This window comes from Lemur catta, chromosome 20 (assembly GCF_020740605.2).
Source record: "Lemur catta isolate mLemCat1 chromosome 20, mLemCat1.pri, whole genome shotgun sequence".
NCBI lineage: Eukaryota > Metazoa > Chordata > Mammalia > Primates > Lemuridae > Lemur > Lemur catta.
Genome location: NC_059147.1, coordinates 9,245,651 through 9,260,661, shown reverse-complemented (window position 1 = coordinate 9,260,661; position 15,011 = coordinate 9,245,651). Strand labels below are relative to the sequence as shown.

The following is a 15,011-nucleotide window of genomic DNA, read 5'->3' as shown; positions in this document are numbered from 1 at the left end:
CCTCATCTAATACCTGTTTTTCTCTGTTTGTCATCTTGTATTTGGTCAGTAGAGACCTGAACAGCAGGAACCCTAGATATTATCTGCCTGGATTTGGAAGCCAGATCTGCCACCTGCAAGTTGTGTGACCTTAGGGAAGTTATCTAACATCCTCGTGCCTCAGCTTTCTCATCTGTAATAGAGGGTTGGCGGTGGCACCTGACATAACACTGTTGTGACGGTTAAGTGAGTTAATACCTGTAAGGTGATTTGTATACTTTTGATCAGTGCCTATGAAGAGTCAGTGCTCATATTATTAAATATTCTTAAGACCAGAGAGGATTTTGATTATGTGATATTCATTATCTGTCACTTACTCCTATTTTGCTACTTGACTTTCAATCTACCCCTCCTACTGCCTCTAAACATGTTCAGTCTCTCCCTTCCTAAAGACAACCTCCTTTTGTGATTGGCCACTACCCTGTTTATCTCTTTCCCTTATGCCATAATTTCTGAAGAGAAGAGTCGATACCTCTTGCCCTCACTTTTCACTTCTGTTCGTCCCTTGATTCCTGTTACCCTCTGGCTTGCAGGTCCCTGAAACCGTGTTTACTGAAGTCATCAGGATCTCCTAATTACCAAATCCAGCAAGTCTTTTTGCTTCTCTTGGCCTTTCTATGGCATTTTACTATTGGCTGTTACAGTGACAGAATTCCTTCCTCGTTCCTGAAAACCCTCCCTTACCTTCCAAGATGCATGCGTGTCTTTCCTGTGCGCCTATCTGACGGCTGCTTCTCAGTCTTCTCTGTCAGTCCCCCCTCACACCTCCACTATTGCTGTTCCCAGGCCTTTGCTCTGCTTTGTATAATACATTCTCTACACATAAGCTCAAACACAGCCATAGTTTTAGTTCTTACCGGAATTCATATCTCAAGCCTCATCAGTCTCCTAAACTGATACGCTGAATCCCTTACTTAGTCCTGACATCTTTAACTCCCATTTATCCTGTCCACCTCCAACTCTCGATCTCATTTGGCACTTACTCTTCTGCCTGTTTTCCCACTCTTGGTTAATGTGACCAGCTTTCACTCAGTTGCCCAAGCTAGGAAACCTCAGCCATCTCTGGCTCCTTCCTTTTCCTCACTACAGACCTCTCATTGGTGTGCAAGTCCTGTCTTTGCTTTCTTCTTTTTTTTAATGAATTCTGCCCCTCCCCATCCTTCCTACTTCTCTACCGCTACTCTTACTTGGTTTTCCTGCCTCTGGTCTTATCAACCTCCTGTCCCCAATCCAGCCTCCACACCCTGCCTCAAAGGTTCTCTCAGTTCGCACGTGTTCACATTACCTAGCCTCCCAGGGTAATCCCACGGGGTCAGGTGAGGAGCTCTAGCTCCACGATGATCTGGTTCCTACTTGTCTCTGTCTTATAACTGGATCACCAGGCAATCGCCTGCCATTATTCCTTACATTTCTTCATCTTCTAAGACCCAAGTCAAATGTCAACTCCTGGAAAGCCTTCTCTGACCTCGCTGGGTAGGATTCATCGTGCTCCCCACAGAACTTCCGTGTCCCTTCATGCTATAATGCTTACTATCGATATAGCCCCTGCTTTAATTCTGTCTCTTCCCACCACCAAACTGTAAGTGTCATGAGGGTAGCAGAGACCATATTCTCTTCATATACATATTCCTAGCCCCTGGCACAATGAATGTTTGAATTATGAAAGATTTTATTTTCTAATATTATTTCACACCACTATTGCTCTGGGGGAGCTAATTCTTATATTTTATTTTCTTTTTCCTTCAGCTCTTTGATGTTGATGAGGATGGCTACATAACCGAGGAAGAATTTTCCAGCATTCTACAGGCTTCCCTTGGAGTGCCTGACCTTGATGTTTCTGGTCTCTTCAAGGAAATAGCCCAGGGGGACTCTATTTCCTATGGTGAGTAGGCAGTTTGGCCTCCTGATTCAATTTACAAGGAGGACATCCAGACTATGGATGGACGCTCAAGAGTGTTGTAACCCTTAATTATATTAATAATAGAAATAATAGTAATAATGATGACAGTAATAATAATAATAGTAGTAGTGGTATAATAATAATAGTAGTATCTAATTACTGAGGATTTATGCTAGACATTCTTCTATATTTTGTATATATTAACCCATTTAATCTTTGCAGCACACCTATTTAATCAGTATTCATTTCTTTCTTTTTTTTTTTTTTCTGGTAGAGATGGGGGTCTCGCTATGTTGCCCAGGCTGGTCTCAAACTCCTGGCCTCAAGTGATCCTCCCACCTGGACCTCCCAAAGTGCTGGGATTATAGGCATGAGCCACTGCACCCAGCCTAATTAGTATTCTTAATTATTCTTATTTTACTAAGATACAAAGAATTTAAGTAATTTATCTAAGAGCATCCAGCTAAAAAGTTTCAGAGCCAGGATTCAAAAACCAAGACAGTCTGGCTTTGCAGCCTGTACCCTTGACTCTGTATCTTGGTGCCTCTCGTATCTGTGGCCCCTCCTCAAAGGGCTTTTCCTTCCTTCTGTCAGCACGGCCAGGCAAAACGGAGCAAGTTAGCTCAGTTGTAACTACTATAGAGAAATATGGATGGAGATACCAACGATAACTATAGTAGCTAAACCATTTATTGACGTTTACAGTTAGCAGCTTATGTAAACTTTCATATCCATTGTCTCATGCCGTCTTGATAGCAACCCCTGTGAGTTAGGGACTATCGCAGAGCAAGACCTTGTGGCAAAGTGGCAGGTCCATTCATCAGTGACCATCCTTCCTCCTCATGGCTCAAGTCCACACATCAAAACAAGCTGCACAGGCCCGAAGGATGGTACATCAGTTTCCACGTATTCCAAAGTGCAGTTGTTGAGAAACACACCTCAGTGGAGAGGCCTAGATGATTGTTTCCCTGCTTTGGGTTTGATGTGGTCGTGGGTGTCAGGCTGACTTACCTTTGCCAGTCTTTCCTCCCAAGCTGGAGGGGGATTCCTCCTTAATTACTTTTCCCTTACGGTGTTCAGAGACTTTCTGCTTGTTAACTTTCATGGGATGTGGAAAGTAGATCACATGCTTCTCTTTCTCTGTGTTTTTAATTACTGTCATTTGGGCTTCCCCGTGTTTCATTTTAGGTAATTATATGCCTAGGGCACTTTATCTATTGAGTTCATTTAAAAAAAATAGAAAGGATAACATGGGAAAAGTGTATGTACTGAGATAAAACTTATGAGTCATAAACCCATGTGTGCTCATTCTTCTCTGACCATTTGCCTTCCAATAAGTAAGACTATTACTCTGAACTACCAAATTTTGTAAAACTATTGGGATAACTATTTCAGTGGAAGCTAATACTAAAAATGATTTTTAGGTAGCCATAATTTTACCTGTCAATTTAAATAATTTTTTAGGGAAATCTTTGTTTTTTGGAGTTCAACCTCTTTATTTTCAGAATTCATAGAATCTCTCCCCTTCCCTAATATTATGTAAGTCTGCTTCTTTTGCAGGAATGTTCGAGGTATTTAAGTATAATTCTACTAAAAAAAATAGGTATTGACATGTGTCATGAATGGGACCATTTGAATTGGTTAAATGTGATCCTTTAAATTGTTTTCGTTCCTGGCTTCCCATTAGCCAAAGTAATGCTCAAATTCCACTTAGAGACAATCATAGCAATTCTAGAAATGAGTTACTCTTCAAAGCCATTGACATTCCAATAGAGGATCTTGATCTTTTGAACAGAGCACAAGTCTTGACATTATAGTTCTTGGTTTCAGTAGTCATGCTCACTTAATCTTAGAAGTCACCTGAGTCTTCCGTGTCTTCATCATTGAAATAGACTCGTGCAAATGAACCTTTATTTTAGATGGTAAGAAAGAACAATTAATAGCTTGCCTCATTTGGAAAAATAAAGTGGTCTGTTAATGCAACATAATGTTGCCATCGCAAAGAATGATTTGGGCTCAATCTGGTGACTTCCTCATCACTGAGACCCATTTTTATCTTCCAGAGTTATTAGGTAGTCTAATGTGTCATGAAGAAGTCTCTTGGTTATCAGAGGATTTTTGAAAAGTAAATGGATAGAAATAGAATATGGCATTAAAATCCTTTTGTGATAAAGCCAAAAAGCAAGCTGGTGCAAAGACCAGGTTCCCTTCATTCTAGTGAGCTCGATAACGTTTCTCTACCCCAAAACAAGAGGGTAGAGAAACTTCAAAATTGAGGGCAGTATCATGTTTCAGGAATTCCAGGTTATCGGACTGTTGAGATTCAAATCCTGATAGTGAACTTAGTAAGCTTTCCTATACATATCCCTGAAATCCACCGCTATCTCTGTTCCTAAATGTAAGGCACTTGAGATAAAAAGAAGTCCTCTACTCAGAGGTCTTATGATGTGATTATTGTACACTGTGCAATTTCCTAGCCATTATGGATTACAAGTCAGGGCTCAGCTTTTTTCAATAACTGCATTTTTCAATAACAGTTAAGGGCTAAAATAGTTTTAAAAGCCAGTAATTGAAAGTCCTGGGTAATAGAATTTTTTACAACAAAAATACAAAAAACTGAATAAAACATAAATACAGAGCACAATGAAGTTTTATGAAGTGAACACCTGTGTTACTACCAAGAAATAGAGCTTTTCCAGGACCCCAGAACCCCCGTGTGCCCTTTCCCAACTACAACCCCTTCCTCTTTCTTAAAGGGAGGGGACTGCTATCTTAGAAAGGAATCTCTGCCTTGCTTCCCTTAGCATCTTAGCAAGATGTATGCATTTTAAATGTTATATTTTAGTTTTGTCTAAGTTTTTGAACTTTACATAAATGGATTGATACAACATATGTTATTTTGTATCTGGCTTTTTTCATTTGATCTTATGGCTTTAAGATTCATCCAGATCGTTACTCCATTTTTATTGCTATATAGCATTATGTTCCATGAATATGCTACATTTTAGTTATCCATCTCTACTGTTGATACACATTTGAATTGTTTTCATTTTTAACCTATTATGAGTAATGTTGCTGTGAACATTCTCATACTTGTCTCTCAGAACACAATATGTACAAATTTCTCTAGGTTATATACCTCAGAATAGAACGAATGAGTCATAGAGTATGCATATATTCAACTTGACAAGATAATGGAAAAACTACCTTCAAAAGTGGTTGTACAATTTATATTGCCATCAGCAATGTTTATGAGTAATAGAATTTTGTAATAACTGTATTATTAGGGTCATTTGTTAATCTGCATCATGCCAAAAGAAGATTTACCCCAACTTATTTATTTATTTATATTATTTTCCACCTTTTCTAGAGGAATTTCAAAGATTTGCCCTAAAGCATCCTGAGTATGCTAAGATATTTACAACATACTTAGACCTTCAGACCTGCCATGTGTTTTCACTCCCGACAGAGGTCCAAACAACTCCCTCCATTGCAAGTAATAAAGTCAGTCCCGAAAAGCATGAAGAGAGTACCTCAGCCAAAAAAGATGACTAAAAGCTGTATTCCCAATAAGGAAAGCACAGTGGCTTGCCCTGGAAACTGTAAAGGCATTTATTGATAGTATTTTTAATGTGTTTGTTGAGTAATGATGTTTAATATGGAAAGCTTTTTTGTAAAAATGAAAGGCTTTTTTACTAAAAATGCTTTCATTAATCCTCGTATATTAATATCAAGCAATTTTTCTTTTCTTTTGTCTTATATTGTGCTTTACTGATTGGTTTACTGGTAATAAATACGTTTTTATCGATTTTCCAGTTCAGTTTGCATATCCAAATGAATGCAGTGGTCTTACTATTTACTGGTGAGCGTTGATCAAACACTGTAAAGAGTTTAAAAAGTATAAACAATTTTTAATCTACTTTCTTCTAAAAAAAGCAGTAATATTCTGTTATCTTTAATCCCTTCCCATTCTGGGAATGAGAATGAAGAATCTGAGAAACACTGCAGAATTTTATACCTTTAACTTCACAGATTCATTTTTCCATTTAACTTTCAGTTTCGTAGGAAGGGAGAACTCCATGAATTAATTAGATGCAACTTCTTAAGAACTCATGTTCTCTTTAACATGCATCTCTGTTGCAGATTTTCTTAACCCCCTGCTAAGGAAATCATATCGTTTTACATGAACTACAGGTTTAGAACTTTGTTTTAAAGACAACTGCTGTGTCCAAAGGCTGAGTGGGAATTGCCTTATTAAAGGTAACATTAATTGCCTAATGAGAAAATGAATTGTTTGCCACAGAGTTGAATTTAATTTAAGTTAGATGGTTCAGAATGTAGCACTTGCCCAATGAAGGAATCAGATTTGTTCTATTTATATAATATTAGAATTAATAAGTTTTACCATCCAAGTGGGAATTTTATTTTGTTAAGTGTCCTCTCAAATTTTAGAGCTTGTGTGAAATAGCTACATGGAAAACACAAAAGGTTCCAAAGTATCACCGAAAGCTAGGGAATCCAAAAACCTACTTTATAATGCAAGACCACAATTTAAGCCCCAGGCAGGAATCCAACCATAACATTTTTCCTCTAGGCTAAGCAGTAATTTCCCTGAAGTGCCATTTTTATTAAGTCTCATGCATGCATATTGTTAATATCATTTATGTTTGAGATTCTGAACAAAGAACCAATTTATTACTATAATGTATAAAAATAGTTGGTTTATATTCTGAATTCAGTCTTTGAAATAAAACTCTTTGTATTGGCTATATTTCTGAATGTATTGGTGATTCACCTCCAAGCTAGTATTTTAAAGTCGTTTTTGAAGTTGAAAAGTCTCAGGAGCGGTTTTGGTGTGTATATTTAATCAAGAGTCATGATTTCAAACTAACTTTACATATTAAGCAGTCAGTGTTCTACTGTAGTGGGTAAATATGTACTTGGATAATTGAATACTAGAAAATTTCATCCTTAAGTTTATGTAACTATTTGCTTTTTATGTGTTTTAAAGCTATTTAGAAAAGATGTTAAATGAGCTGAAACAACTGCTGAAGTAATTAGGAGGTACGTTATTATAACAGTGTCTGTTGTATGCGGTGACTGTATGTAATACTCAGGTATCATGATTGCTTTTTGTCACAGAAAAAAACACATATTAATCCTATTAAACATGAAAGAGTAGCATTGTAAATTAAAGGCTTTCTATGAGACTCTTAAAAGTGACCTCATTGTTTTCCTATTTTAAAATAATACCTTATGCTCTTTAATTCTACTTTTGTGAATGTAATATTTCTATTTTATGATGATGTTACTGAATAAACAAACTTGCCACATGAAATTCTTGGCAATTAAAATATTATGGTTTTGCCATTTTTGTCTCAAATGTAATATACCTTGTTAATATCATCATTTAAGTATGTTTACATATTTATGAATATGATTATTCATTTTTGCCTGCATTTAAGCTTTATGAAATGTCAGACATGATTTTACTCTAGTGAAAACACAAATTTTGCCCAAAGTAGCAATAGTTATTCTTAAAGAAGTTGACTTTTGCCTGGTTGAGTTGTGTGTAATAACACAAGTCATGATCACCGGTACAGCTACAGGCCAAGCCTCTACTTACATGCCCCACTAACAAATATTTCCTTCAAAGAGGCTCTTCCTCTTAAGACTCAAAGTAAGAAATTAAATATTATTAAAGCAGTTAAATGCACTGTGGTTTTATATAATAATTTGAATGTTATGTGATAATTTGAAAAAAGCTTTTCTTTGAAATGAGAAATACTAGACCTTAAAACCTCTAAACTAAAATATTTCCATCAAAACAGTCCTGTTGAAGGATAATGACATACTGAATGCTTATAGACCAAGTTGCTTGTCTTATGTTTAATCCTCCTCTGCCACTGCTTTTAGAGCCTCGGAAGGCTGAGTGTGATAGTCGAGGTAACGCTATGGATATTTAAAGGAGACTGCCTTCCTTTTAAAAGACATATGGGCTGCTCTCTGCATGTGGCACAGCAGTAAAGCTATCTGATTCCCAGACTCAGGAATTCTCCACTTCATACTGTTACCAAATGTAAGGTGGTTCATTAAAGGCAATTAACTGATGCTCAAACAGAGGGGCACTGACTGTATTGGAACAGATGGGCTCTCCACTACGGAAGTCCTTGGGTAGCAATCAGTGGATAGAAAGATACTAGTAGGAAACCATTCCCTAGGAAAGCAGACATATTTACAATCTTCAGTGTTTTTTTTTTTTTTCCTTTTCTGCTCACTTGGATGACTTTCTCATTTTTTTGCCTTAAATTGTTATATCAGAGTTATAAATAAGCACTATGTTAGGGCTTGATAGAGGTGAAGGCCCTCAAAAAGTTCTCGATATATGTTCACTATACATATCACAGCTTTGGTAAACAGGGTAATAACCTGAAGAGCTTTTGCCCTTTTTGTCCCATGTAATGTACTCTTGTTTCTAAGTAATCATTCTCTCCCAACAAACCCTCAAGTGTCTGTGCAAGGACCAGCACGTGTTCTAACAAATTGTCTCCTTTGCATTTTGACACCCAGCTTGCTGTTTTTTTATAACATGTTAACTTTAGCATTTTCTTCTCATTACTATAAGAGAATCTATGCACATTAGAAAAATAAAATGTGGAGAAAAGCGTAAACAGAAAAAATCATGTTTAATTCCACCACCCTAAATCAACTTTTTAATTTTTAACGTATTTTACTCCACTCTTTTTTTCTAGGTGTTCATACATTCTCGAAATAACAATGTATATGTTGTTTTATATCCTACTATTTCACTTGTAGCATAATGTTTTCCAATGTCATTAAAATTCTCTGTAAGTGCAAATTTTAGAAAGTGTACCTAATATTCCTTTGAAAAACTATAACATACTGTGTGTAGTCATTCTTCTGATATTGAACATGTGAATTTGGTTTTCATTTTGGGACTATTGAAAATATCCAACTCAATACTCCATAGCAGTTCATAATTAGGAATAGTTTGCTAAGAGATTTATTTATACGTCTTGAATTTTAAAATGAAAAATTCCCTGAAGATTTTATGATTATTAAAATTAAAACTAATTAATTTTATTATAGGAAAAAATTGATATTATTACCCTAGATTACATAGAGTATGGTAATTTTAACTTCATGTAGTGGTTAACAGGTTCATGTCTCTTAAAGGTAAGAATTTCATCTTTTAAAAATATTTATTTTTCCCTTCATAAAAGTAAAAAAGACCTATTAATTATTATAATAAGCAAGAATAGTAATAATAATAGCTACCAATTTGGAGTACTTACTGTGTATCAGGTATTGTGCTAAGTGATTTACAGCATCAACTCATTCGAACACTCAATGAAGCATAGATATTTTTTTGTCCCTAGTTTTACTGAAGAAAGTTTATAATGATCCCTCAGTCACTCATTAAATGGCAGAGCTTAGAATTAAACCAAATTTTGTCTGATTCCAAAGGCCATTTTAATCATTTATGTAAAGCAACACAGCTGTCTGATTTATAGAATTTATGGATTTAGTTTCTGCCATATATTTTTCTACCGGTGGTTTCTCGATATCAAATTTTGACTTAGTTCTTAAATGGAAGGGAGACAGAGGTGGTTCCGAATGGTTCTAAGCAGTGATTGAGTTGGGAAAAGGATCAGTGAACCACAGTCTAGCATGGGAAGCACTCCTGACTCTCCTTCCAGCCGGCTGAAGATGCACACACCTTCCCTTATGAATCACACAGGGTACTGGAAATCAAAGATGAGCTGAGCTTCAGGATACTGAAATAATCTTTTTCCTTTGTGGGTCGGGGTGGAGCATGAATTCTCTACTTCTTATTGGTCCCTCTGCTGTGATGGCCATTTCACTCACATCTCTGCTCCCAGAATAAGTATATAATCAATAAAGTAGAGTTTGATGGAACTGAGTACCAAGTCAAAATTGGAATACCTAGGACCTCAGTCTAGCTGTTCTCCCTGCTTGTACTTTTTCTCCCCTATTCATGCTCTTGCCTCATGGAAAGCATGGTTGACCATTTGAAAGCGTAAACCAGATATCACTTGTCCAGTTAAATTGTTTTCAAAGGCTGCCCATTGCACTTTGAATACAATCCAAAATATTCAGCATGGTCTATAAAGCCGTATCTGGTCTGACTCCCACCTGCAGTATAGATCTCAGCTCTCTCCTATCTCCTCCCTCAATAAAGTCCCACCACCGAATCTTTCTTTTCCCCAAACTGGCTAGAGCTCCATTCCAGCCTCAGAATCTGTGTATTGCTGTTCCCTTGGCTAGAATGCTCTTGCCCTAAGATTTTTACCTGCCTTTCTCTTCTTCATTCAGACTTGTTAAAAACTAGCTTCATTGAGATGTAATTCACATACAATTTGCCCATTTAAAGTGTATACAATTCAATGTTTTTAGAATATTCACAGGGTGATGCAACAACCATCACCACAACCTAATTTTAGAACGTTTTTATATGTATTCAGATTTTAAATCAAATGTCACAACATCAAATAGGAATTCCCATCTCTAATCAGAAAAATGTTTCTACAGACATTCTCAATCCTATTATCCTTTTTGTTATTGCATTTCAATTTAGGTGAAATTATTTACTTGTTTAATACTTTTCTTGTCTGTTATTCCTAGCACATAGAAGGTAGGTATGCCTGACACATGGTAAACATTCAATATGTGATAAATGAGTGAATAATGATAACATTATCTTGTGCCTTGCATGGTGTAAGAATAGGGATAATCTTTACAACAAACTGGAAGACCTGGACTTACCATCCCTAAACTTTATGTATAAACGAAGGCTCAGAAAGGTTTCACCACTTGCTCAGAGTTATGTAAGTGATGAATACCAGGGCTGGAGTTCAAAGCCAAGGCTGTCAGGCTCTTTATGAGGGGATTTTGATTAGGCCAACGTAACTTGAACCCCTAAAATATCCAAAGAATTATGTGACAGGCTTTAAGTTCCAGAAGCATGGAAACTAGATCATCTGAGAACCTTCTGACCACAAAACCCCTAGAATGTTGAACAGAATATCACAAACATACTTTATAAAGTGCAGACGAGCACTCAGGGGACTGAGGTTAGTCCTCCACGGCCGGGAGTGAAAAGGGAGCGGAAAAGCAGAACTGTGTGGCGGCATCGAAGTAACAGTTGTCCTTAGACCTTTCTCAATCTCAGTAACAAAGGGGCTTAGTAATTTTTACATAGACAAGGTTTTTTAATAAGGTGGGGATTTGGAATTGAGATCTCCGGGGAGAATAAACAGACATTTGAAGGGCTATATACTCAGTAAAAGAATGAACTAGAAAAATCTATCTTCTGGCAATGAAAGACAATGAGGAAATTCTTCTGTCTTGGCTTGGGTGCTAGTTTGGCAGGGAGTTGGGAGTGATTTGTGATATATATATGTTTTAGTTTCAATTATTTTAAATGTTTTGAGACTCATTTTATGGCCTAGACTACGTATTAATATGTCTTGGTGAATGTCCCATGTGCCCTTGAATAGAATGTATAATCTGCAAATGTTGAGTGTAATATTCTATATATGTATGTTATGTTAGATTCAGTTCATTGGTAGTGCTGTATAAGTCCTCTATATCCTTATCTATTTTTCTTGTCTACTTGTTCTATAATTATTGAAAGAAGGATATTGAAATTGCCAACTATAATTGTGGTTTTATCAGAGGTCAGTTTGTCTGATGTTCTGCCATTAGGTTCATAATCATTTATGATTTTTAGGTAATCTTGATAAATTGACTCTTTAATAAGTATAAAATATTCCTCTTTAATTCTAGTAATACCTCTATTGTTAACATAGCCACTCCAACCATGCCAACTTTCTTATGATTAGTCTTTGCATGGTTAATCTTTGTCCATCCTTTTACTTTTAACCTGTTTGTGTCTTTATTTTTAAAATGCATCTCTTAAATTAATATTTTGTGGCCCATTTGGACCTTGCTTTTTTATTCTGTCTGACAATTTTTGTCTTTTAATTAGAGCATTTAGTCCATTTACATTTAATGTAATTATCGGTATGATTGGTTTGCGTCTTGTCTCGCTTTTTGTTCTTTGTCTGTTCCCTCTGTTCTTTGAACTTTTTCTTTCCTGACTTCCTTTGGATGCATTAATTTATAAAAAATTTTATCATTTTATATTTTCTTTGGGTGTATTAGCTATAATTATTTATTTTTAATACTTACTCCAGAGCTTACAGCATATATCTTTAACATAGTATCCTTTTTCACTTATGTATGAAGCTTACAGCAGTACACTTTCATTTTACCCTACCCCATCATTTGTGCTATTATCATACATCTTCTATGTGTTTTTTTTTTTGTTTGTTTGTTTGTTTGTTTGAGACAAGAGTCTCACTTTGTTGCCTGGGCTAAAGTGCTATGGCGTCAGCCTAGCTCACAGCAACCTCAAACTCCTGGGCTCAAGCGATCCTCCTGCCTCAGCCTCCCGAGTAGCTGGGACTGCAGGCATGTGCCACCATGCCCGGCTAATTTTTCTATATATATTTTTAGATGTCCATATAATTTATTTCTATTTTTAGTAGAGACGGGGTCTCGCTCTTGCTCAGGCTGGTCTCGAACTCCTGAGCTCAAACAATCCACCCGCCTCGGCCTCCCAGAGTGCTAGGATTACAGGCGTGAGCCACCGCATCCAGCCCTCATAAATCTTCTATGTGTTTTAAACCCCACAAGACACTCTGATCAATTTTGTTGTCAACAGTCAACTACCCTTGAGAGAAAGTAAGAATTTGAGGGAAAAAGATATTTTATATTTATTTACATATATATTGTTTCTGGCACTCCTCGTTTCTTTATGTAATGTAATTCCACCTTTTTATCATTTTTCTTCAGTGTGAAGAACTTCCTTGAACAATTCTTGTTGCCCAAATCTTCTGACAATAAATTCTCTCAGCTTTCTTTTGTCTAAATATATTTTTATTTTGCTTTCATTTGGGGATCATATTTTTGCTGGATACAGAATTCTAGGCTGATGTTTTTTTCTTTCAGCTCTTTAAAGATTTCATTGCCATCTTCCTTTTATTGTCTCTGATGAGAAATTAGCAATAATTCTTTTTGTAGTTCTCTTGTATATAATGTGTTTTTTTATCATCAGGCTACTGTTAACATTTTTTCTTTGTTACTAGTTTTGAGAAATGTTATTATGATTTGCCTTGGTGTGATTTTCTTTTCTTTTTTTCTTTTTTTCTTTTTCTTTTTTTTTTTGAGACAGAGTCTCGCTTTGTTGCCCGGGCTAGAGTGAGTGCCATGGTGTCAACCTAGCTCACAGCAACCTCAAACTCCTCGGCTTAAGCGATCCTCCTGCCTCAGCCTCCCGAGTAGCTGGGACTACAGACATGTGCCACCATGCCTGGCTAATTTTTTCTATATATATTTTTAGTTGGCCAGATAATTTCTTTCTATTTTTAGTAGAGATGGGGTCTCGCTCTTGCTCAGGCTGGTCTCGAACTCCTGGGCTCAAATGATCCACCCGCCTCGGCCTCCCAGAGTGCTAGGATTACAGGTGTGAGCCACTGCGCCCGGCCAGTGATTTTCTTAATGTTTATACTTTTGGGTATTATTGAACTTCTTGAATCTGTAGGTTTAGAGTTTCCATCAAATTTGGAAAATTTTCAGCCATTATTGCTACAAATAACTTTTGTGCCCCTAATCGTTCTCATTTTTCTCCTCCAATTACATGTATCTTAGACCACTTAGATTGTTCCACAGGTCACTGAGTCTCTTAATTTTTTTTCATTTTCCTTTTCCTATGTCCTTCAGTTTTGATAATTTTTATTGCACTTCAAGTTCACTGATTGTTTCTTCTGCAAAGTAAATGTTTCACCTCAAAGTCTATGTATTTTGCTTTGGGAATTTTCATTTGGTTCTTTTAATAGCTTCTGTTTGGCTAACGAGAATCTCTATTTGTCCTCTCATTGTGTTCGCAGATTTCTTAAATTTCTGGAATATATTTATAATAGTAGTTTCAAAGTCCTTATTTCCTATTTCATCTTTATCATTCCTGCTTCTATTTCTATGGTCTGATTTTTCTCCTAGTCACGGGCCATATTTCCTTCTTTACATGTCTAATGATTTTGTATTACATCCTGCACATTAGAGGTGCTACTTTATTGAGCATCTAAATTTGGCTATCATCCTTATGGAGTGTTGAGTTTTGTTCTGCCAGATAGTTTACTTCCAGATCAGCCTGGTTCTTTTGAAGCTTATTTTAAAGTTTGGTTAGAAAGGGTCTATAGTATTCTTTACTGTAGGATTAGATTAGCCTTATGCATAAGGTGCAGCCTTTCTGGGGTCTCTTTTGAATGTCCTGAGCGTTCAGCAAGGTCTCTGCATCCTCGCTCTTGGACAATCAAAGCCATCCCAATCTGTGTGAGCTGCAGTAGTTACTCAACTCACAGCTTCCTTTGTAGGTGTTCTTTCTTCAGTAATTTTCCTTCCCCCTTAGATGTTCCTTATCTGGCCTCATGGAGTCTTCCCCTAAGCATGTGCAGCTTAAGAGTCGTATTAGTCTACTTAGGCTGCCATAACAAAATACTACAGACTGGGAGACTTAGACAACAGAAATTTATTTTTTCACAGCTCTTCCGGCTGGAAGTCTGAGATCAAGATGCCATCAGGGTTGGTTCCTGGTGAGGGTTCTCTTCCGGCTTATGGATGGCTGCCTTGCCTCTTGAGTTTGTGTGTGTGTGTGTGTGTGTGTGTGTGTGTGTGTGGAGAAAGAGAGAGGGAAGAGAACACTAGTGTCTTTTGTTCTTCTTATAAGCACACTAGTTCTATCATATTAGTACCTCACTCTTACAATCTCATTTAACCTTAATTATTTCCCTAAAGACCCTATGTCCAAATACAGTCACATTGAGGGTTAGGGTTTCAACATTTGAATTCAAGGGGTGGGGGTGGGGAGGGAGACACAATTCAGTCCATAACAATAATCAGCCAAAGACTTTAGGGGGTTCCTATGCAGATTTCTGTAGCTCTTTCTCTAAACAACTTCCTTTTTCTC

The 15,011-nt window shown here is 36.7% G+C and overlaps 1 protein-coding gene across 2 annotated transcripts in view; it reads left to right on the top strand.

Moving 5' to 3' along the window:
* Positions 1 to 7,309, top strand: part of LPCAT2 (lysophosphatidylcholine acyltransferase 2) — a 62,366-nt gene extending 55,057 nt beyond the window's left edge. The window contains exons 13-14 of one of the 2 annotated variants that reach the window (XM_045533768.1): positions 1,786 to 1,921; positions 5,310 to 7,309. In XM_045533768.1, coding sequence (XP_045389724.1) covers positions 1,786 to 1,921; positions 5,310 to 5,494 — 321 coding nt within the window. In that variant the 3' untranslated portion in view covers positions 5,495 to 7,309. Of the gene's footprint in view, positions 1 to 49; positions 1,447 to 1,785; positions 1,922 to 5,309 lie in introns of those variants that run through there. The other variant, XM_045533769.1, reaches the window with a different exon arrangement.
* Positions 7,310 to 15,011: the final 7,702 nt, after the last annotated feature.